The 24,176-nt window shown below is 32.5% G+C and overlaps 1 protein-coding gene and 1 pseudogene across 1 annotated transcript; both read right to left on the bottom strand.

Annotated features, from left to right (window-relative positions):
- Nucleotides 1–12,607: 12,607 nt before the first annotated feature.
- On the bottom strand, nt 12,608–14,207 carry LOC100267962 (chalcone synthase). Its single transcript, XM_059743372.1, has 2 exons — nt 14,041–14,207; nt 12,608–13,635 (listed from the first exon to the last, which is right to left on the bottom strand). The coding sequence occupies exons 1-2, from the start codon at nt 14,205–14,207 to the stop codon at nt 12,702–12,704; spliced, it is 1,101 nt and encodes a 366-aa protein (XP_059599355.1). The 3' UTR covers nt 12,608–12,701.
- Nucleotides 14,208–20,688: 6,481 nt separating this feature from the next.
- LOC104882138 (acetolactate synthase 1, chloroplastic-like) lies at nt 20,689–23,961 on the bottom strand (annotated as a pseudogene).
- Between the last annotated feature and the right edge of the window lie 215 nt (nt 23,962–24,176).

The raw sequence follows: 24,176 nt of genomic DNA, 5'->3' as shown, positions 1-24,176 counted from the left end.
CACCTAGGTGGTGTTTTTTTTTCATACTTAATTCTAAATAGAACTTAAAAATAAATAGTTCTTAATAGTATTAAGTATTAGTTTGTTTGTTTTTATAATATTTTATTTTTATTAAGCATTAAAAAATAAAGAAAAACCAATATGCATGGTACTTTTTCCATTTAGAAAAGCCAAGTATTTTGATTTTTTTATTTAACCAAAATTTTATTATAAATCATGAAAAAAAAAAAAACCTAACCTAAAATATGAAAGCAAATTACTTTCACCAAAAAGCTAAAAAGACACACCCTTTCATTGACATTGACTTTACTCAAATGTGATGCAAGACATAAATTTTTTCTTTGTTAAAACTTTTGCAAATGTCAAAATTATCCTTACTTTTTAAAAATATATATATATATTTATTATTGTTGCTTATGAAAAAAATATAAACCACATAAGTGTGTATAGAAATAAAGAAGAATCAAACTTAACCGAAGGTAGGAAACAAGATTAATAAGATACTGAAATTTTTTTACATATGAAGAATTAAAAATGTTTATAGACTTAAATATATTTTCTAAAAATTTTATACTAATAAGTAAAAAAGAAGAAGTGTGATCCCACAATTATAAATTTTGACTTTAACTTCTTCAAACATTAATTATAGTGTCATAATAACTCCAGTAATTCAACATTATCTTTAGCTTTTTAAAATTTAATCATGCTAGAATTATAATTAAGTGACAGTTTTACAAGCCTATATTAATAGGGAAAAGAAGTCCCATCACTTCAATGATATAGGTGAGATAAGACTTGTTGGTGATGGGATTGTTTTTTACCATAATATAACTTTGATCCTAATTCATTTGAGATTTTCATATTTATATATTTCACTTTCTTTTTTCCTTTTTTCCATTTTGCTACATTGATGAGAAATCAAATATTACACTTCTAAGGTCTCATTTACACTATTTATTAAGAATGAGTTGTTTGGCAACACATATCTTTTAACCATGTTTCATGTTTTTTCTCAACTCCTGTGATTTGATGAGTTTTGGTGGCCCCACTTTTTGAACTATTATTGATGTCTTTCTATCTAGAGTTTCTATCTAGAGTTTTGGTACATACTTATGTTGTTACATGTCCCATGTTCCCCGTGAAAAGTTTCATACTGTGGAATCGATTTGTTCAATTATAGAATCTAGAGTTAAGTATTTGAATCAATGGGTAGTACCAATTATTTAGGTCTAAACTAAAGAAGATATGATTCAGATAATGATCTTGACATTCTTGGATTGTTTGTATGAATTTGTTGGGGTTACACAAACCAATTATTGCACATAGTATTGCACAAATTAAATATTACATATAAAATACATGATGAAATAGATCATGCGTCAACTGAGGGATAGCTTCCTTTTCTGAGGTTTATCATGTCCTCCATATTGGATGAATACAATCGATGATGGAGAATCCTTGCAATACTGCCATGCACTCAACCAAGTTCAATGCTAAAGGTTTCCATACAGTCTCTAATTTGTGCTCTTGAGAATTTGTTGCATGTATTTCATTTCCTTTATCATTCCCCTGAAAGCTAGTGAGGGGTAACTTGTGCACTCCTAACTTGTATTAAAAAACATGCTAGAAAGATTACTTAGGAAGGGATTTTGTGAAGACATTAATAATTTGTAGTGTAAAAGGAAGAAACCTAGTAATAAGGGCTCCAGTTGCAACTTTCTCTTGAACAAAATGACAATCAAGTTCAATGTGTTTGAAGCATGTATGAAAAACTAGATTTACTATCATATAAAGTGCACTTAAATTATCACTTATCAATTGGGGAGGTTCTTGGAGTTGTATGCCAATATTCCTTAGGAGAAAAGTGAGTCGTATTGTTTCTGCAACACTTGAAGCAAGAGACTAATACTCAACTTCTACACTTAACCTAGAGACTATTGGTTGTCGTTTAGATGACCAAGATACACAATTTGTTCCAAGGAAATACAAAAACCAGAGGTACTCCTCCTAGTATTAGTGCACCCAACCTAGTGAGCATCATAATATCCTATTAAACATAGTGGACTTTGTCTAAGGAATCTAATTCAATAATTCATAGTTCCTATTAAACATCTAAGAATGTGTTTCAAAATTTGCATATCTACTTTAGTGGAAGCTTGAAAGCATTGACTAGCTAGCTTTGTTTATTACATGTACAATATTGGGTCTTGTGAATGCAAGATATAGTGAGGACCTAACTAATTGCCTATAAAGAGTTTAATCAATTGAATTATAATGCTAATTCAGAGTTTAATCAACTGGATTATCATCAAATGGTGTAACTACTAGTTTGATTGCCATGGTGGTGTTTAAGTGAGAACACGCTAGCATTTTTGCCCCATTAATCAAGTCTTTGATGTACTTTATGTGGGAAACAAAAATAATGCCAAAAAAATACCTCAAATCCTTTATGGAAAACTCTTTACTTGATGTACTAATGAGACTATTAATGATATTTTATCATTTCATGTGACTATAATATCAACAACGTAAATCAACATTATAACAATGGAATGAATTGTTCGAAGTATGAAAAATAATGGGTTTGCTTTATCACAAAGAAAGGCTAGATGGAAAAGGAACTGAGAGATACCAAACTAGAACCTTAGAGCTTGTTCAAGCCATAGAGAGAGTGTTGACTATGGTTAAGTCAACATACATGATTACGAAAGTCCTCATATGAAAATCTAGGGGATTGCTCCATGAACACATTTTCCTTTAGATACCCATGTAAGAATGCATTACTAACATCCAACTACCTCATTGTCCATTTTAAGGATACTACAAGAAGGAGAATGAATGTGATTGTTATATGTTTTATGACTTGACTAAAGCTCCTAAAAATCTATATATAGCACTTGAGCAAAGTTTCAAGCAACCAGTTGATGGTTCCATCTTCCTTAAGTTTTATTCCAAAAACCCATTTAGATCCCACTATATTTTTGTTTTAGAGTCGAACCAAGATTACATTCATGTGTGATTCTAAGCTATTGCCTTAATTTCCTCTAGCATTGCATCATATCGATATGGGATTTTATGTGTAGCATGATAGGTTTCTGGCTCTTAGAGTTTACTTCTTGTAGAAACAAGGATGATCATTTGAGATTTCAAACTTAAATCAATATTAAGTTTGCTTCAAGTGGTTTATTTTAGTTCCTTGCTCATTGTTTTTCTGTTCTTAAGAAGGATATAGATTATTGACAAGTTTTCACTAATATTAGGAAAACCAATGGAGGGCCTATCACAACAATTCTCATAGTTATTGTAAGATTTAGTTGAAAAAGATATACCATTTAATTTTTTTGTATCATGGTATACTTGATGACAGGAAAAAGGTATTGTGTAGTGTTCATGATCATCAAACTAAGCATTATTTTGACAACAATTGGCACATTCAACAACCTTGTAACCTTAATCAGAATTTTTGTCACCACTTGGACAATGAGTATTATCTAGGGAGCCATATTGACAAGGTTTTTGCTAATATCATAAAAACTACTAGAGGGCCTATCACATCAATTCTAATAGTTGTTGTAAGATTTAGTTTAAAAAGATATACCATGTAAATTTTTTGTATCATGGTATACTCAATGATAGGAAAAAGCTATTTTGTAGTCTTCATGATCATCAAACTAAGCATTACTATGACAACAATTGGCACATTCAACAACCTTGTAACCTTAATAAGAATTTTGGTCACCACTTGAACGATGAGTGTGATCTAGGGAGCCATATTGGAGTTGGCCATTATGGACAGAGGTGTTATTTTTTGCCTCAGTTTCACCAAGGCAATTTGTAGCACTATATCCATTGATTTTATCTTCCATTTTGCATGAATTGTTAGGTTGGACAACCTCTGGAACTTCAAGCTAAACATCTAAGCTTGGAAATGGGACCATCTCTAATAGAACCTGCATGGGGTTCTTTTTCATAGAGGAGTTAGCATAAGGAAAACATTTATCATCAAGTATAACATGACAAGATATATATACTATTTTTGTTGAGAGATGCAAGCATATGCACCCCTTATGTTGAGTGTTATATCCAATGAAGACACACGGCTACGTCTTTGGTGATTTTTTTTTTCTTGTAGTCCCTTAGGTATGGAAAACATTAGCAACCAAGAACTCTCAAACCTTTGTATTATGGATGTTGTATGAATAGCATATAAAATGCGTTTTTTGTATTTAAAACTATAGAAGGAAACCAGTATATGAGAAAGGTGGTTGTTAGAAATGTATTCACCTATAGACTAAGGGGTAGATTTACTTGATATAGCATTGTTAAGCTCATTTCTACAATGTATGTATGTTTTCTCTCTCTAGCACCATTCTATTTTGGAGTTTCTAGATATGAGAATTGTTGTGAAATTCCACATTTACTCAAATGATTTTGAAACTCATCAAGTTGAAATTCACCCCTCTATCACTTTGAAAAAAAATGAATTCTTCTTTTAAGTTGATTTTCAAATAAGTATTTGAAATTTCAAGGAGAAATCAAAGAAATCTAATTTCCTTTTCAAGAGATAAGGCCATGTATAGAAAATGTAATCATCAATAAATACTAGGTTACACTTTTATCCTTGAGTAGAATTATTTGGTGCACGTCCTGATAAGTCACAATGTACTTTCTTAAGAATATTATTAGAAACTTTTCTTATTAAACCAAAAGGAAGTTTACAGCTTTTGCCTAATTGGAAACTAGAGCAAACTGAAGGAGACTTAGTCCAACTAGACATATAAATAAAATTCTTATCTTGCAAAAATTTCAAAGGCTTTGTTTATGGATGTCACATGCGTTGATATCAAACTTCTAATGATGCCTTGCTAGAGCAAGTGGTTGTCATGTAGTATCCTATGTCAATGCATAAAGACCACTAGATGAGAATACTATAGAGCATGACTTATCATAAGTTGTTCAATGGGTAACACATTTTTTATTAATCTCTAGAACAACTAAGACTTTTAAGATTTATGTTTCCATGTCTAGTTTTTAAGTTAGCCTCACCAACATGTGAAATCCTTAAAGGTTTTCCATTCCTAACAAAAATTATGTCATTTCCTTTATATGAAACTATTTTGAACATCTTATTAGGGTTGCTTGCTATGTGGGCTATGGCTCTTGAATTAGCATAAAGGTTAGGATCACCTTCTTTTAATTTAGTGTCTTAGCAACTAATTCTTGAGGGATTTCTTCTTATTAATAAGAGTAATTAAATATGTCCCAACAATTCAAAGTAGAGTAATTAGCTTTATTACAAATTTGGCAAATGAGGATATCACTTGACTTTTAAGGTTGCTTCTTCTGTTGTGGGGTTGATTGTTCATTGGTGTTAAGTTCAAAATGCTTATTTGTTATACCAAAACTTTTTTTTCTATCACCAAGTCCATGGTTACTAAAGTGACCAGTTGCCCACCGCCTCTAGAGTGTAATCTTGCACCATGACTTCTTTTTCTTCATCATTGGGTAAAATATGTTATTTCATGATTGATGAGCTCTTTGCCTTCTTCACAAGCATTAATCAACATTTGTCTATGCCCATATAAAGCCTAAACCAATTGATTGTAGGAAGGGTGCATTGTAGCTTTAACAACATGGCAACTAAAAAACTATGTATTTTGATCCATGGCCTTGAGTAAGCTGAAAGATTTTGTCAAGATCACTAACAAGTCTTTTAATAGTGGCCAAGAAGTCATAAATATCTTTGAAGTCTCTGAAGTATTCATCAAGCAACTTTAAGCCTCTTTTTTAGTCCTCAAAACCCATTAGTTAGTTGCACTTCTTTCTCTTTCCTTTTAACATTGGATTAGTATGTCTTGCATGCTAAACTAGAATATACCATGAGAATGCAATGCATGAGCATATATTCATTTTATAATTATTGACATGGATACATGCATGTATGACTAAATTGCATGACTATTTCTTAATGAAAATGTTTTTAATTAGTAGGACTACATTGAAACCAAGGGTTCCAATTCTTTAATGACTATGTAATTTTGATAACAAATATTCAAGCATTATTATTATGTTGGTATGATAATCATGATGCATGTTATATTATATTTTTTATATGGTAACTCAATTAATTGGGTTCAAGTAAAGGGTACATGATATGACTCTCCTAGCTAGATGGAAGGCTAGCTAGCTAGCTAACTAGTCTACCTATTGGGTATTATGTCTTTCTATCAATGAGAGATTAAAGGTTTTTTTATCTTAGAAAAACATAATCTTACTAAAGTAAGGATAAATATATAAAAATTAGAAAACTAAAAGAAAATGCATTCTTAATAAGTTCATTTATTGTTTTTACTTGCTATGTTTTTCTCCTAGTACCCATGCATTAATTAGATGTTTGCTTTCACGAAAATGATTTGACTAACAAATGAAAAAGTAGAAAATTTGCCACCTTCGTAAATTGCTTCTTATTTCTCATATATATATGTATATAAGAATCCCGTAGCCATTCCAAAGGAAAATGATAAGGTTTCTAAGATCACACAAATCTTATGTTTATAATAGTACTAAGTACACCTTGTGTAGCTAACCTACCTTTATTATTAAATATCCCTTGCAAATGAAAGAGAATATCAAAGATCATGGTAATAGACATGTGTCACTATTGTAACACATTATCCAAAGACCTAAGCATAAGACACTTGGACTTCTAATCTGCCTTATGCCACATTTGACAAACCTTTTTTCTTCCTATTAGATTTGTTCAAAAGGAATAAGTAGGTCTACCCAAATTAACTTCTATACTATTAGTAATTATATCCATATTACTTTTCCAATCCATATAGTTGAGCTTAGTCTATTTAATTTTTGAGAATACAGGTGATAATAATATAAAGACATGATATCCATAACAATAATTAAAGCATGCATTAATCAATGAACACTCAAGGTAGGTTGGTTAAAATTTAGCAATAATATAGTGCTCTTAGGACTACATAAGTTTATGCAAGGTGTCCTACCATCAAAAAGATCAAACCTACTTTAAGCATGTCATGATTCTTAGTACTAGGTAGAGACCTTCTCTAATTAATCACCTTTAATGTAAATAGGATCCAAAGACTGGTTAAATTTAGAATTTTATCTCATTTGATTCTAAAAGATCTTTCATTTTATGAATCTTGTGTAGAAAGTAAAATGACCAAGAGACCCATTACTGTTAAAGGATATAAAGCCAAGGAGTGTTTGGAGTTAATGCATACTAACATATGTGGGCCTTTCAATGTCCATGCATGGGGAGAGTATGAGTACTTTATCACGTTTACAGATGATTAATCTAGGTTCAAATATGTTTATATGATGCATAGGAAGTCTGATGCCTTGGATAAATTCATTAAATTTAAGGTAGAATCGGAAAACTAATTGGGTAAACATATCAAGGTACTTTGATCTAATTGAGGTAGAGAGTATATGTCTACTCAGTTCAATTCTCATTCAAATCTCATTTGAAAACCTTATGATACGGAACCTCTTGGGGATTTTTGTCTATAAATACCTCTCTATAACCCTTCTAAGGTGAGATTGAAGAGATTTTAAATGAGTCTCTTTGAGAGAAAGCCTAACAAGCTACACTATTCCCAATCCCTCATTTGAAGCATTCAAGCATTGAATCTTGTAGGTATTAGAGAAATCACTAGAGTACTTATAAATTAAATACAATTAAAACAAAAAAAAAGCTTAAAATTTAAAAATAAAATAAAATATTGACTTCCATTGTATTTTCAACTCTTTCCCGATATCTATATTTTCTGGTAATGTGTTTTAGCAAAGTGAAAGTTAATATTTTATTTTTATATTTTTAGATTTAAATTTTTCTTAGTTTTATTTGTATTTTTAATTTTAAAAATTTCTTATTTTATTGATCTCAAATCAATTCTCACACTAAAAAAAATTGTCAATAGGTGTTATTAACCTAACAAGTAAAATGGTCATTTCAAGAAATAATTATTTAACTTATGAAAAAGTACATGCATTTTAGGTATGTGGGTATGATAACCATTGTAGTTGCTTGAAAGATATATATATTTCTATTCTTGGAGCATTTTTAAGTATGTGGCTATGATAACCATTGTAGTTAAGTTTGATGTTACTTCATCATCCTCTTCATTATTGATATTTTACCTCCCACTTGTGTGATCTTCATGCTCTTCAAGAGCCATTTTTACTTGCATGGATTATTATGCTAAGCTCCATATCATTTGTTTGTGTAGTCAATTCTTCCAAAGTTTTTAGCTTAATTCCTTACAAGATAAAGTGAGTTTTCCAATTAAGTTCTTCATTACAAATTTTGGTGGTAGAACTATTCGACAATTTTTTTTTTCATAATTAAGACTTAAATTTTCTTTATCTATCGATGTCTCGAATCATCAATTCATTATTTTAATATTAAGTACTAGTAAGTTTAAACATGCAACCATTATTAGGATAAACCCCTTAAACCAGTAGCATGATATCATAATTTGATTCATTATATATGATATCTATTATGTTCTATCCTACTAGAATTATTCATTTGATTTATTTGAGCATTCATGTCTATATCACTTGTATCATTTTACATGACTTGAGAGCATTGGGAGTTACATAAAATATTCAAATCATGGGTTCCTTACAAGGTGATAAGTTGCTAATGGCTAGTTCATGGACTTTTGCAATCAATTAGAAGTGCACTACCTCTAAAGTCTTGGTCATTCAAATGGTTTCCAATAATGAGTGTAGTAGTGTGTATGGTTACACATTTAATCAAACCTACGGAGAGTCATGACTATCGACTATCGACTATCAGGCTGTCATGACTTCTCCAAGCTACTATGTTTCATGAGTTCTTAACTTTAAGAGAACATTGAATTAATTCTTAGGTCATCAATGACTTAGATTTACAACTGAGATCCTAATGTGATCACATATTTCTTATAGATTATGTCACTAATGATTTAATCAAGTAATGATAGATATTCTCAATAGAGCTACCATGATATCTTTTTGGTTTAAAACACTATGTATCTTCCATTGGGTGATCCTAAGCATTTATGATCATGCAATCTATAGTCATGGTTATTCCTTTAATGGAGTTTGCAATATGTTCTTTATGGACAAGAGTATCTCAATTGATCATGATTTAGGTGGACTTGAGACTCAATGATTATAGAGATAATCTGGAGGGGTTGATATCCCATACCTCATTAAATTATGGACATCAGTTTATGAGAAACTTGCATGCAATGAATTACTAGGTCACGAACTTGAGAAATTAACTATATAATAATTAACTAATTTTCTCTCAATTTAATTTCCATGATATTGGATTGTAGTTGACTTTCTCTTTAGTGAAATGTTAAGTCAATTTTAAAATTTAATTATAAGGAAGCTACTTTTTTTTTTTTTTTTTTTTTTTTTTGTGGAAGCTCATACTCTTGGGTGGCACATGATCTAAGGGAATTATTTAATTAATTATATATGTGCATAAGGGTGCTTAGATATAAGAAAAAGATTGTACATGTGTTTATAATTACATGGCTTATGATTTTTACTTGGACTATTTAATTAATTGGAGTTCATCTAACAGATCAATTAAGTAAATAGAACCCAATAAGTTAGACTAAGTTACTTAAGTCCAAATGATGAGCCCTAGTCACTTAAGCCCACTAGTGATGTATATAAACCCTCTTAAGGTTTAGAGAAAGACAAATCTTCATCTTCCATTCTCTAGCAAGAAAGCCTTAGCCACCATCCAATGTGAAAGAGAAACTCATACTTCTCTTTGTACCATAACCTAAAGGCAGTCATTAGGTGAAAGATGTTTGTTCTTCAAGGTACTCTTCATCAACTTGGAAAAGGATTTGAGATCATCCAATTCTAAAGTGTGTCTTAAAACACCTTAAAAATTAAAAATTAAAAATTAGCATATCTTTTTGTTGTATATAGGATAGAGTAGCATGCTCCATTTTTTCTATCTTTTCTATCCAACAATTATTATGCATGGTGCTCTAGAAGTTTGCTTTTAATTACTATCTATAGAGCCAACCATACCAATTGAAAGCATAACATGATTTTAATAAGCTAGCAAACAAATTTCTTGACTAAAGGTTCCTTTCATTCTAGAATTTCTCACAAAGTGAGTAATCTGCTACATTAGGTTTTTCTTTCCTATCAAAATATTGAAATTTTAGTGATCAGAAGCTTACTAACATTTGTAGTAACTCAATTCTTTATATATATGGTCTTGCACATGCCAAAAGAGCATAAGATCCATTATTAAATACTTTGGTTACTGTTTGTGTGATTATGTCTTTAAGTTGATTTATTGAAATAAACCAATATGAAGACACTTGATGCCTTTTGTCGAATATTTTCATTTATAGCAGGTTTTAAGGTTTTCTTAAGATGCATTTTGATTTAGATGTGTGTCATTGCTTGTTTGTCTTGCTATGAGTTTAAGCTTGTGGAAGAGTGTATTAATCTCAACATGTTTCTTTTGATTGTTTTTTATAAAATAATTGCAACCATTCTTGAACTTGCTCTTTAGTAGAATATGCTTCAACAACCATGATCAACATGATAGCAATATTGGGTGTTGCAAGAGCCTCTTGTGGAGATCCACATACAAATGCAAGCATAGATTCATTTTCATGTATACTTGTTGCATTTTTTACTTTGGTGAGGACTTGTGTTTTGAAGATGTTTCTTGAGAGATGGAAAGGAGTGGTGAGAGTTTATCATTCTTCTTTACCCCTAAGGAGTTGAAGTAAATAAAATGGTTCTTAGGTGGAGTTGCTTCAAAATTGACAACTGAATCTGAAAAGAGCTAGCTTGTATTTGAGGTTGAGAAGTAGTCTTCACTTGAAATATGAGACTAGACTTACCTTAGAAGTGGTACTTTAATAAGAGTGGACCAAACAAATTTAACTCTTTTATGGGATGAGCTTTTTGAGATTCTATGTAGTGTAGATTGTTTATGCAGGGAAAGAAGAGAAGAGATGGAAGGATTGTCGTACCATATGTTTAAGAAATTTGTGAGCATTCAATTTTTTGAAAGCTATAAATTTAAGCAAATTGAAATATTTATTAATTTTTAAAAATAGGAGTACAATATCTATACTATTTTATGATTTATTTCTTCAACATTGCTAATTAAGGGCGTGAAGAAGCCTAATGTTGAATTGATAGACTTGCACCTTTGTGACTTGAACAACATTAATAGATGACATGAATGTTTGACCTGGGATTTGGATTGAGTTGTACAACATTACCAACTGTGGTCAAGAATGCTTAGTCTTCAATTTGAAGAAGCTTGCGACTTGACATTGAAGAGGCTTAAAACTTGTTCTTGAAAATTTTGAGTCGTCAAACTCATTTTTCAAATCATCAAACCTTCTTAAAGAGTTTCTTTTAAGTTTTAGGGTATGCATTTTGTAGCCCTTTTGAAGTGTGGTAGTCTAGAAGTGTGCAAATGTGCTTTAAAAGTAAGGAGACTGGCTCATTTATATGATTAGAATATTTCATTTAATATTAACCCCTTAATTTTTGTAGGAATAATTATTAGTATTATGATAATTATTTTGATTATAATTATCCAAAATTAATTAATTAATAATTATATTTTAAATTATTAAAGTTGATTGATTTATTTCTATTTGATATGAAAGAAAAATATTCTTTTTATGGACCTCAATGATACATATCCTTACTTTATTTGAAGGATAGTTTACCCATTACAAAATTTAATATTTCAGTTAAGTACCATGTTATTGACATGCACTAATCAATGAATGGGTACGCTCATTTATTTGAGGATATAGTTCACAGATGACTAAATTCTATATTTCACAAAAATCTTGTTATTGACATATCTCTATAGGTCGTTTGGTAAAAAAAAAAAAAATTAGTGAAATAGATGTTAAATTTATAATTATTAATACTATTTTTGTAGATTGGTTTTGATACATTTTTAGTGCATACTAGTGTAACATTTAGATTAAAATTTTGATACTCAATTCCTAGTTCAATGTTTAACAAATGTAAGTTAATATTAAGTCGATAAAATTTGATTTTAATTTTAAAATTATTTATTTATTTCATAGATAAAAAATCAATTACTTGTTTTCAACCTCAACTCAACACCCAATTTAATTACCTACCTAACCCTTTTAACCTATCCAACTTAACCAAACTTGAAAACATATTTTCTAACCTAAGTTTAGTTGAACTCGGAATGAAACTTGAGCTGATTATTGAGTTTGGTTGACTTGGGGAAAATAAACTTGATGGTTAATCAACCAACCCAACCTGCTTGACTACCTCGCACCTCTAATATGAAGAGCCATTCTTGATTATTGAGTGCACCATATTAGAAAGGAAAACAAACACAACAACTTCCATTCTCTTTAGAAAGGAAAATATTCATTAAATATGGTATCTCTTAATAGTTGATTTTTGGTGAGGTCCTGCCAAGTTATAAAGAGAACATCTTTTACTAGGCAAGACAATCGTTATATGAAATGAAAAGCGTAGATATTTATTTGAAGATAACATGGAAGAAGATAATTTATGGCACTCTCGAACCTTAATCATATTACAATTCATAAGAATCTCTATTGTTCTTATTTGGTTCTACCCTTATTCATTGGTAAATCAGTCATAATTGATGGTCACCGACTGCGTAGCACAATCGTCTCCACTGTCAAGCCTGGTCCAAACCCCAACAAAACACCCCACTCCAATCCCTCCCCTGTAGTAGCCTTTTCTTCTTTGAAAGACTTTTTTCTCGTCTCATCCATGACAAAGAACACGCATGGACTCACAATATTTCCATACTCCCTTAGCACATGCCTACTAACTTCGAGTTTTTCCTTTTTTAAGCTGAGTTTTGCTTCAATTTGATCAAGAATTGCCGGACCACCTGGGTGAACGATGAAAAATAATGAGTTCCAATCATTAATACCAAGGGGACCAAAAGCTTCAACCATGCATTTGTCTATGTACTCAAAAATTAGGTTTGGCACATTTTTTGCCAAATTAACAACAAGGCCCATTTCACAAACATGCCCTTCAACTGCATTCTCTGAATCAGGGATAAATATTTGATCTGCCACAATTAGAGCTGCGGCCCCATCACCAAAAAGAGATTGGCCTACTAAATTGTCTACTTCGATCTCAGAAGGCTTACGGAAAGTCGATGTTAAGATTTCAGAACATACTACAAGAACACAGGCACCTACGTTGTTCTCTGCTAGATCTTTAGCCAATCTGAGGGCAGTCCCACCACCAAAGCAACCTTGAAGGTACAACATCACCTGTTTAACCTTTGGTTCAAGACCTAGGATCTTAGCAAGTTGATAGTCGGCACCAGGCATGTGTAAGCTCGTGGTTGTACAGAATACAAGATGTGTGATCCTAGATTTGGGTTGTCCCCACTCTCCGATGGCATTTACTGCTGCAATTTTTCCCAGTTTTGGTACCTCAACGTTGGCAATATCTTGACGAGCATCCAAGGAGGCGCCTATATGTTTCAATAGAGCAACACTTCCACTAACATGGTCAAGAAATCTAATAGCTTCCAATTGCACAACTATTCTTAAACACCTGAAATGAAGCTCATATCAAAACTAAAATTAAACAACTTATAAATTAATTTAACTTGAAAAAAAAAAACAATCGTTGAACATGAATAAACATGGAGTGGCCTGTGTAAAATCTGGCCTCAATTGCAGAAAGTCTAATAAGGAAATTTAGAGATCTCCCTTTAAGATAATATTAATTTATCCTTTCTATTTTCTTCAGAGTTTCTAATGCTTAAAATGCTGATTTTATTTTATCATTTCATACATAATAAAAAATGAAAAAATAAAAATAAATAAATAAAAAATCTTCAAGAGTCTCAATTGCTTCGTATATATAAATTGCCTCATTTTGTCTCATTGCGCACACATATGCATTCAGTGAGCATCATATTACTATAATATTAGAGACTTACAAATGAGCTTGAACTTTTCTTTCAATTGAGCCAAGTGCTCGCTCTTGGTGGCCCAAAAGAAAAAATCAGGAAATTCAGCCTGGGGAAAGCAGTTATCCGGTAGTGCTGTGCCAATGGCTAGAATGGTGGCCGGGCCGCGGGGCCGCTGGGCATGTCTTCTAATTTCCTCCACTGAGGCCATGGATCAGTATTGCTTATGAAACTAAGCTGTAAAACGAAAGGAAATAGAAGTACTGGAGGGAGGTTCAAATCAAGGGAAAAGAATTTATAGAATATCTGGTGGGCACTGGCGGAGCCCACAACATAACATTAATCAAACCATACCATTACGCTTCACGGAAATGGAAGTCACTCAAAGACAATGTGTTGGATACTATTTTCTAGCACTATAACTCCATTCACCCATTGATACAAATACACAACAACTCTAAGGATTAGCCTCTATGGCATTGATCAATCTACCCTTGATGTCTAGATTATGATGTTAAGGTTGGTCTACTGGCCACTATCCATTGATGTTTAGCTACATACTGCCACATTCGTTGTTTATGAAACAAATGTGGTATGACACATATTAGAGGAAGCCTCACTCCTAACAAAATTAATTGAGCAATCATGCTAAACTAACACATTGAATATTATCAATGCATGTAGTTGTGTTTGCTTGCATGTCCACATCATCTATATTGGCTTAGTACCTTTTGAGGTTGGTAACTGAGATGGCTACAGAAAAAATGCATATCGGTATGCTAATTTAGTTGTTTCTAGATTAGTGTTTTAATTACTATTATTTGTGCAATGACTTTTGGCAATTTGAATGATAACAAACAATTATAGCAATAGTTTGTTAAAGTCTATTTATTTGATTGAAAATGAACACATATAGTATAGTGTTGGACCATCTACACATGGATTAGTCATCTAACATTCAAAATAATGATTCAAATTGATGGAAATTTGTAGCATAAATGATTGACAAATGAATTAAAAGTAGATAAAATCATTCACGATAAAATGAATACGTGGAGCTTGATAAGTGATGATGATTAAGAGAAAGCATGTGTTTGGTTGCATCTCTTCGTCATATATATTGGCTTGGCTCCTTTTGAGTCTAACACTTTAATTAAAACTAGTGGGTAAATGAGATGGTTGCAGAAAAAATATATATAGGTATGTCAATTTAATTTTTACTTTATTATATTCCTTATGCAATGACTTTTGGCAATTTGATTGATAATAAATAGGTTTTGCAAGTATCTTTAGCCATTTGATTGAGAATAAATACCTATAGAGTAGAGTTTGACCGTTTTTGCAAGGGTTAGTCATTTAAGATTCAAAATACTAACTCAAAGCGATGAAAATTTGTAGCATAAATGATTGACAAATGAATCAAAAATAGATTAAAAAAAATCATGATAAAATTAATACGTGAAGCTTGATAAATGATGATTATTAAGATGGAGCATGTGTTTGCTTGCATGTCTTCATCATCTATATTGGCTTAGCTACTTTTGCGTCTTAACACTTTAACTAGAATGAGTGGGTATTTGAGATGGTTGTAGGAAAACTGTATAAAGGTATGTTGAAGTAATTGTATCTAGATTGTTGTTTTAATTATCGTTGCCTGTGCAATGACTTTTGGCAATTTGATTGATAACAAACAGTTATAGAAATTGTTTTTGCAAATATCTTTATCCATTTGATTGAGAATGAATACCTATAGTATTATGTTTGACCCTTTTTGCAAGGATTAGTCATGTAAGATTCAAAATATTGATTCAAAGTGATGAAAATTTGTAGCATAAATGATTGACAAATGGATTAAAAGTAGATTAAAAAAATTCATGATAAAATTTATACGTGGAGCTTGATAAATGATAATGATTAAGATGAAGTATGTGTTGGACCATTTTCGCAAGGATTAGTCATCTAAGATTCAAAATATTGATTCAAAGTGATGAAAATTTGTAGCATAATTGATTGACATATGAATTAAAAGTAGATAAAAAAATTCATGATAAAATTAATACATGGAGCTTGATAAATAATGATAATTAAGATGAAGCATGTGTTTGCTTGCATGTTTTCATCATTTATATTGGCTTAGCTACTTTTGAGTCTAAAACGAGTGGGTAAATTAAATGGTTGCTTGTGCAATGACTTCTGCTAATTTAATTGATAATAAACAGTTATAACAATGGTTTTTGAAAGTATCTTTATCCATTTGATTGATAATGAATACCTATAGTATAGTGTTCGACCGTTTTCGCAAGAATTGGTCATCTAAGATTCAAAATATTGATTCAAAGTGATAAAAATTTGTAGCATAAATGATTGACAAATGAATTAAAAGTAGATAAAAAAATTCATGATAAAATTAATAAGTGGACCTTGACAAAAGATGATGATCAAGAAGAAGCATGTGTTTGCTTGCATGTCTTCATCATCTATATTGGCTTGGCTCCTTCTGAGTCTAACACTTTAACTAAAACAAGTGGGTAAATGAGATGGTTGTAGAAAACATGTATATGGGTATGTTAATTTAATTGTATCTAGATTGTTTTTTAATTATTATTCCTTTGTGCAATGACTTTTGGCAATTTTATTGATAATAAATAGTTTTCGCAATAGTTTTCGAAAGTATCTTTATCCATTTGATTGAGAATGAATGCCTATAGTATAGTGTTTGACCGTTTTCACAAGGGTTAGTGATTACTACCAAAAAGTGCTATTTTGTAGACCTAATTATAATGGTTTTAAGCACCTTTGTGTAGTAATCATATTCATTTAACCCAATTAATTCATTAAGGTCCTTAGTAATTGGTTTTAACCATTTTGTGGCAAGTTTACATGTTTTTATCAGCTTATGAATCAATTCAAGCATGCCAAATGATGGAGGAGCTTCTTGGACAAGTTAAAGCAAGCTTTTAGCTACACCAAAGCAAGCCAACAAAAGGAGAGAAGCAAAGAGAAGCAAAGGGAAGCAAAGAGGAAAACAGAGGACAGCAGCTGCAGTCTTCTTTGGCACTTTTGGAGCACTTTCCGAAGTCCATTTTTTACATGCTATATACCATTTCAAAGCTCTGGAAGTCAAGAATCCAACGCTTCAAACCGTGTACGATTTGGAGCTGAAATGAGGAAGATATGGCCTTCGGAAGACAACTGCTCCAGGCTTGTGCGAAAATTTCGCACAACACCTTCCAAATTCGCACACCCCCTTGCGTGGTGCGAATTTTCCCCTGTTTCTGCCGACTCCACACGAGATCTTTTATTTTGGATATTTTTGTATAAATTTCCATTCTTCTCCTTGTAATCCACGAATCATAAGATTTCTTAGCTAGGAAGGTTGGAAAAACTTCTCTATATATATTCCCTTGCATCCGGTGTAACAGATATCGATCAATATATAGAATTTTTACAGAGCTCTCCCGTTTCTATTTTCTTAGTAGCCAAACAGCCTCTGAGGGTTTTTCCTCAAAGGATGATTGGCTAAAACTTTTAGTTTCTCAAAGTATGGATGTTATGTGATGGCTTGGATGCAATCCCATGGAAATTTCTCGCACCTGGAAGGTAAGGTAGTCGTTTTTCATTAATGGTTCATTAATGCAAAGTTTGGTTTTTATTTCCTTTTGACAACTTCCAACGGCCAATACTTGATAAGCTTTTGGATTTCTATCCATTAGTTATCTCCTACGAGCTATTGGAAGGTGAGGTTTTCAATTCCAAGTTTTGCATTAATCCGTTAGAACCAATTTCAATGGCCATTGAAAGGTGAGTTTATCACCTAGAATGACTTTGAGTTGCCAATATTTGGTAAGCTTTTAGCTTTAGACTACTAGTTATCTCTTACGAGCCATTCAAAGGAAGTCTAAGGTGAATAACCATTGATGAAATTCACTACCATCTGTTTTGCCATTTTAAAGGATTAAAACTTGATTTGCTAAATCCATACCGGTTCGGGAAGCAAGCATCACCATAGTTGCAACCCCAACGCGAGGAGCCTATCCTGAGATTTCCAATTTGCATAAGAGCCAGAGCATAGCTATCCTATCTTTGAGAAACTTGTTTTTACACCCTTTCATTTTAGTCTTTAATGTTAGCTTAGATTAGTTTAAATCTTTCTAAAACATTTACATCTTCTTTTAAAGCTAACATCCATAAGAAAATCACCTATTTTCCTAATTTGAATATCACTTGTGTTTGCGAAAACCCTTCCCAGTGAACGATCCTAGAACCACTATGCTATAGTAGCTTGGCTACTTTAGTAATAGTATTCAAGGTATAAATTTTGTTGATACGCCTTTAAAGCTAAGCTACCATGAGTCGAATCAGTTAGTCATCTAAGATTCAAAATATTAATTCAAAGTGATGAAAATTTGTAGCATAAATGATTGACAAATGAATTAAAACTAGATAAAAAAAATCATGATAAAATTAATACATGGAGCTTGATAAATAATGATTATTAAGATGAAGGATGTGTTTACTTGCATTTCTTCATCATCTATATTGGTTTAGCTCTTTTTGGGTCTAACACTAACTAAAACGAGTGGGTAAATGTGATTTCTACAAAAATAGCTATGTTAATTAATTTAATTGTTTCCATACTATTATTTTAATTATGGTTGCTTGTGCAATGACTTCTGGTAATTTAATTGATAATAAACAATTATAGCAATAGTTTTGGAAAGTATTTTTATTGATTTGATTGAGAATGAATTTCTATAGTATAGTGTTTGAGCATTTTCATAAGGATTAGTCATCTAAGATTCAAAATATTGATTCAAAGTGATAAAAATTTGTAGCATAAATGATTGACAAATGAATTAAAAGTAGATAAAAAAATTCATGATAAAATTAATACGTGGACCTTGATAAAAGATGATGATGAAGAAGAAGCATGTGTTTGCTTGCATGTCTTCATCATCTATATTGGCTTGGCTCCTTTTGAGTCTAACACTTTAACTAAAACGAGTGGGTAAATGAGATGGTTGTAGAAAATAATGTATGTTAACTTAATAGTATCTAGATTGTTTTTTTAATTATTGTTCCTTATGCAATGACTTTGGCAATTTGATTGATAATAAACCGTTATAGCAATAGTTTTTTAAAGTATCTTTATCCATGCCATTTGATTGAGAATAAATACCTATGGTATAATGTTTGACAATTTTCACAAGGATTAGTCATCTATGATTGAAAATATTGATTCAAAGTGATTAAAATTTGTAACATAAATGTTTGACAAATGAATTAAAAGTAGATAAAATCATTCATGATAAAATGAATATGTGGAGCTTGATAAATGATGATGATTAATGAAGCAAAATAGAGAATTATCAATTGAATAGATGTCATCCAAATATATTCACTTATAGGATTAGATCTACACTTTGAATAGGGTCAATTCCAAATAAAATTTCAATTGCACTTTCAGTGTTTAGAAACTCTACAGAATTTGAGCCTTTGATGCTTTCTTGATCTATTCAAGCTTCTACACATAACTAATATAAATGAACCACAATGAATCTAACCATAGGAAAGTTTTCAAATTGTCTATAAAGCATAACTTATGGCTAATGTTGGAGAAATTTCAAGAGATCTTTAAAATTAGATGAGAGAATCATGAGTATTATAGTAGGGATTGAATTTCACCTAAGCAATCCTCCTCAAGGGCATGTAGTCCATTGATAGTTATCGTTGGTCCTAATTCTTAGACCCAATATTTGGACACAAGCACATCTTAATTTTAGGGTTTTGTTGAAATGGAAATTAAATAGAAAGAGAGTTCTAGGGAGAAAAGAAAAAAGGCTAGGTTTCATTTTTTTTTTCTTCCACTAACACCATTAAAACACCCATTGAAGCGCCTTATGGGTATTTTTAGGTTCTTGTTTGAAGTTATAATTGGCATATTTACGGTAATACTAGTATCCCTTTTCCTTTTGCCATATTAACTTAAGTCTTGTGACAAGTTCGAGTAGTGACATTTGTAATATTTCCAAACTATAGTGAATTGTTGTCAAAGCTTGACTTGTGGGTGTAAGCACATTTTTAAACTACATTAAATCTTAGTATTTTGTGTCTTGCTTTCTATCCATTTGATAAATCATCTCTTAAAATTCCTGCTATTCATTTTTGTTACAAATTATTTCCATCTGAATTGTATATTGATATTTATTTTTATTCCTGGGATTGGAGATTGATTGTTTATGTCTTCTTTTTCTAACGGATGTAATAAATTTTGTTATACTCAATATCAATGAAATGAAAATTAAATGATTATATCTTCAATAATATAAATATTAATATAAAACTATAATTTACTTCTCTTGATGAATCTGTTTACAATCTTCGATATGATTTTCATGTAATTATAATTTACAAATCAAATCTTCTCTTCTTTCAAAATATTCTATTACCATAAAATTTTAATTTTTAGGATCTTGTTTCAATGGAGTTCTTAGAAATCAAACCTCATTTTCAAGACAAATAAGAGTCTTTTGCTAGTAATTTAGGTAATTATATTTTGACAACTTAATTATGACTTTTAAGAGAACCTCAAATAGAAAAGGAAACTCAATCACTAAATAAATATTATTTTTTATTTTCCATTGTATTAGTACTTGACAGTTCATAATAAAATTGCATTTGTTGTACATTTACTAAGCACCTTTGATAGCACCTTTGAAAGTGCCACCATCGGGAATCAACTGCAGCACTTGTGCTTGATAGGGTACCAAAACATCTAGCAGATATGGACCAGGAGTCTTCAACATCTTCTCTATTACCTCTCTCAGCTCTACTTTCTTTGTCACACGGGCTGTAGTTATGTTGCAAGCTTCCGAAAACATCAACATGTCAGGAAATACTTGGGCCTGGTTCGATGGATTCCCCATGTATGAGTGCAATGAATCACCGTCCCCATATTCATACTAAAATTGTTAAACCATGCCAAGGTGCTGCTTATTCAATAGCATAATCTTCACTGACAGATTTTCCACTTGTATTGTAGCCAATTCTTGGATATTCATCATAAAGCTTCCGCCACCATCAATGTCAACAACAATTGCGTCGGGTTTAGCAAGTGCAGCACCCATAGCAGCAGGCAATCCGAACCCCATTGCTCCTAATCCACTTAAAGAGAGCCAGTGGCGGGGATTCTTATTGATTCATGCCCAGTCGGTGTATCAGCTGATTCATGTCCAGCTGGTGCTCCTTGTTTGAGGTAGTAATCAACAAAATTTATAACCTATTACACCATGAACTAGGGTAGCAAAGACAAAGCTACTATAGCTTAGTGACTCTAGGATCGTTCACTGGGAAGGGTTTTCAACTCACAACTGATACCAATTCAAAGCTGAGTTGGTGCTTTTTCGTTTCAAGGTTAGCTTTAAAAGAAAACATAAAGTTGTTTGAGTGAAAAGGTTTGGTCTTAAACTAACCAAAAAGAAAGTAATGGAAATTACTTATGAAGAAAAACATTCCTTGGAGGTTTAGGTTCACAGGGGAGGTTGCTTATGCAAAAACAGAGCTCCGGTCATTTGGTTCATTTCCTCGCATTAGAGAATTCACATATAGTCAATTCTCTAACCGGTGTTGTACAACTACTTCCCTTTAATGGGTTCAAACACTAAATCCCTCTCACTGATGCAACTTGCAATGGCTCGTGCCTCTCACCTAGCATTTGCCATTCAAGGTGATCTTTAACTTTGGACTTCCCTTCTCAAGCTCGCAAGAGATAACTAATGGATGTCTCCTTGGAGTCCAAAAGCTTACCAAGTGTTGGCAATTCTAGAAAATCCTACCTTCAAGTCACTTCCCAAAAGCTCGCAAGAGATAAACAAGTGCATCTCCATGGACGGAGATCACGTGCCTTACCAAGTGTTGGCTCAAGTGAATTGAAGGTGTTTTAAGTTAACTAAAAACATAGAAATCATTAAAGGATCACACTTTCTCTTCATTAATGATTGAAACCACAAAGCTACTAATTCTTGCACTTGGAACCTTTCCCGGCAAACTTAACTCCAAGGAACTAAAAGTCTAGCCACTCATTCTCTGAGGAAACTTCCTCAGAGCTTGTTTGGCTAGTAAGAAAACTAACGAGAAAACAATTATATGAAGGAAAAACAGAGCAAGTGCTCTGTGAAATATATTTCGTTATTCCGCTGATTACATAATAGATCTGATAGATCCCCTTTTTAAAGAAAATTACAAACTATATATATGAGGTTATTCACCCTTTGTACTTACTTAAAGACTAAGGAATCCTATAATTGGTGGGTTACAAGGAGATTTTGGGGATTTAGACAACAAATATCTAAAGCAAAATATCTCTAAATATCCCAAAATATCGGTGGCAAATATCAGGAAGCTTCAGGAGAACACCGCAGCACTGTGCAAAATGGCTGCTCTCCATCTGGGTAGACGCTATCAGATGATCCGGATATGTCCGTCCGGAGAAGTTGAAACGCCTCCTCTCCCATTCGGCTCCTGAATTCCGGACATGAACATCCGGGTGGAAAGTGGGCGGCAGCCGGGTGCAAAATGGTGGAGCGCATCTGGGTGCAAAATGGTGGCGCACATCCGGGTACAAATTGGCGGTAGCCGGGTGCAAATTGGCTGCAGCCGGGTGTAATTCCTACCCGGATATGTTGTCTGGATGCCCTCCGATGGTGTATCCGGACGCACTGTCCGGGTATACTCCTTGCATGGATTCCAAATAACTCTCCTCAATTTTAGATTTGCTTTGGTGATCAAAAAGCTATCAAAACACCAAAACTTAACACATTTTTTATTAGAATTGATTGCAAGGGTCCTTAACATGTTAATTGGGTTAAAAGGTGATAACTACTACTCAAAAGTGTTCAAAAGAGTTAATTACAAGTTATGAAATAGTACTTTTTGAGTAGTAATCACTTATTCTTGTAATACTGGGCAGCCTACATCTGATGCTGCCCGACTCCAGTACAAATAATAGCATTTCCATTGGTTAATTCATCCAAAAGTTGAATAGCATACCGTGGAGGAATAGCCCCTCCAAAAGTTCTATAACTTGGTGGGTATTTCTCTTTCTGCTCATCAATTTCCTCTATCCAAGCCGATACATTGTCATTAAACTTTGTCCCTTTTCCTCTTTTGTTTTCTGCAGTGGGTTGCTCTGCTGCATTCTTTTCCAAGATCGTGTTGATGCCTTCCAATGCCAGCTTTACATCAGTGCAAATTGAAAGATGGGGTTTTTTGTTCTTTCCGATTTCTGTTGGATCAATATCAATATGACCAATTATAGCATTTATAGTGAAAGCTTGAACTTTACCTGTTACCCGATCGTCAAATCGAACACCAAATGCTAGCAACAAATCGGACCTGTCCACAGCGTAGTTTGCTAGTATAGTCCCATGCATTCCAAGCATGTGAAGAGATAGGTCATCCGTGCATGGGAAAATCCCTAGACCCATTAAAGTACTTGCCACAGGTATACCAGTGAACCCCACAAACCACCTTAACTCTTCACTGCAGTCCATACACCCTTCACCAGCATACACAACTGACCTCTTTGACACTGAAATTAATCGAACAATTTCTTCCAGGTGGGCCTTTTCCGGCAATTTAGGCAATCTGGATGCATTCCCAGGCAGCATAATTGGCTTATTCCAATTCGGAACCACGAGCTCTTTCTGTATATCTCTTGGTATATCGATCAATACCAGACCAAGTCGGCCTGAAGTTGCAAGGAGAAAGGCTTCTTCAACTATGCGAGGAATGTCTTCAACATCAAGAACTAAATAATTGAACTTTGTGATCGGTCGAGTTATATCAATAAGTGGGACTTCTTGGAAGGCATCGGTCCCCATCAAGCCTCGTGGGACCTGCCCAGTAATGGCCATGATGAGTATGCTATCGAAGTTTGAAATGACTACTTGGATATCAAGCCTCATACCTAAGACAAATATGAGTCTTTTGGTAGTAATTTAGGTACATATTTTGGCAACTTAACTGTGGTTTTTAAGAGAACCTCAAATAGAAGCAAAGATGAAATAGTTGCATCTTGCAAATTACATTTTTATGGACAAAAACTCTTCTACTTAATCAAACTCTAATAATACCAATTTTGTGTTTTTATTTGTCTAAGAAAAGTTAAAAATATGAAGCA

Source organism: Vitis vinifera, chromosome 16 (genome assembly GCF_030704535.1).
Source record: "Vitis vinifera cultivar Pinot Noir 40024 chromosome 16, ASM3070453v1".
In the NCBI taxonomy this organism is placed as follows: domain Eukaryota; kingdom Viridiplantae; phylum Streptophyta; class Magnoliopsida; order Vitales; family Vitaceae; genus Vitis; species Vitis vinifera.
This window is presented reverse-complemented; position numbering and strand designations above follow the sequence as displayed.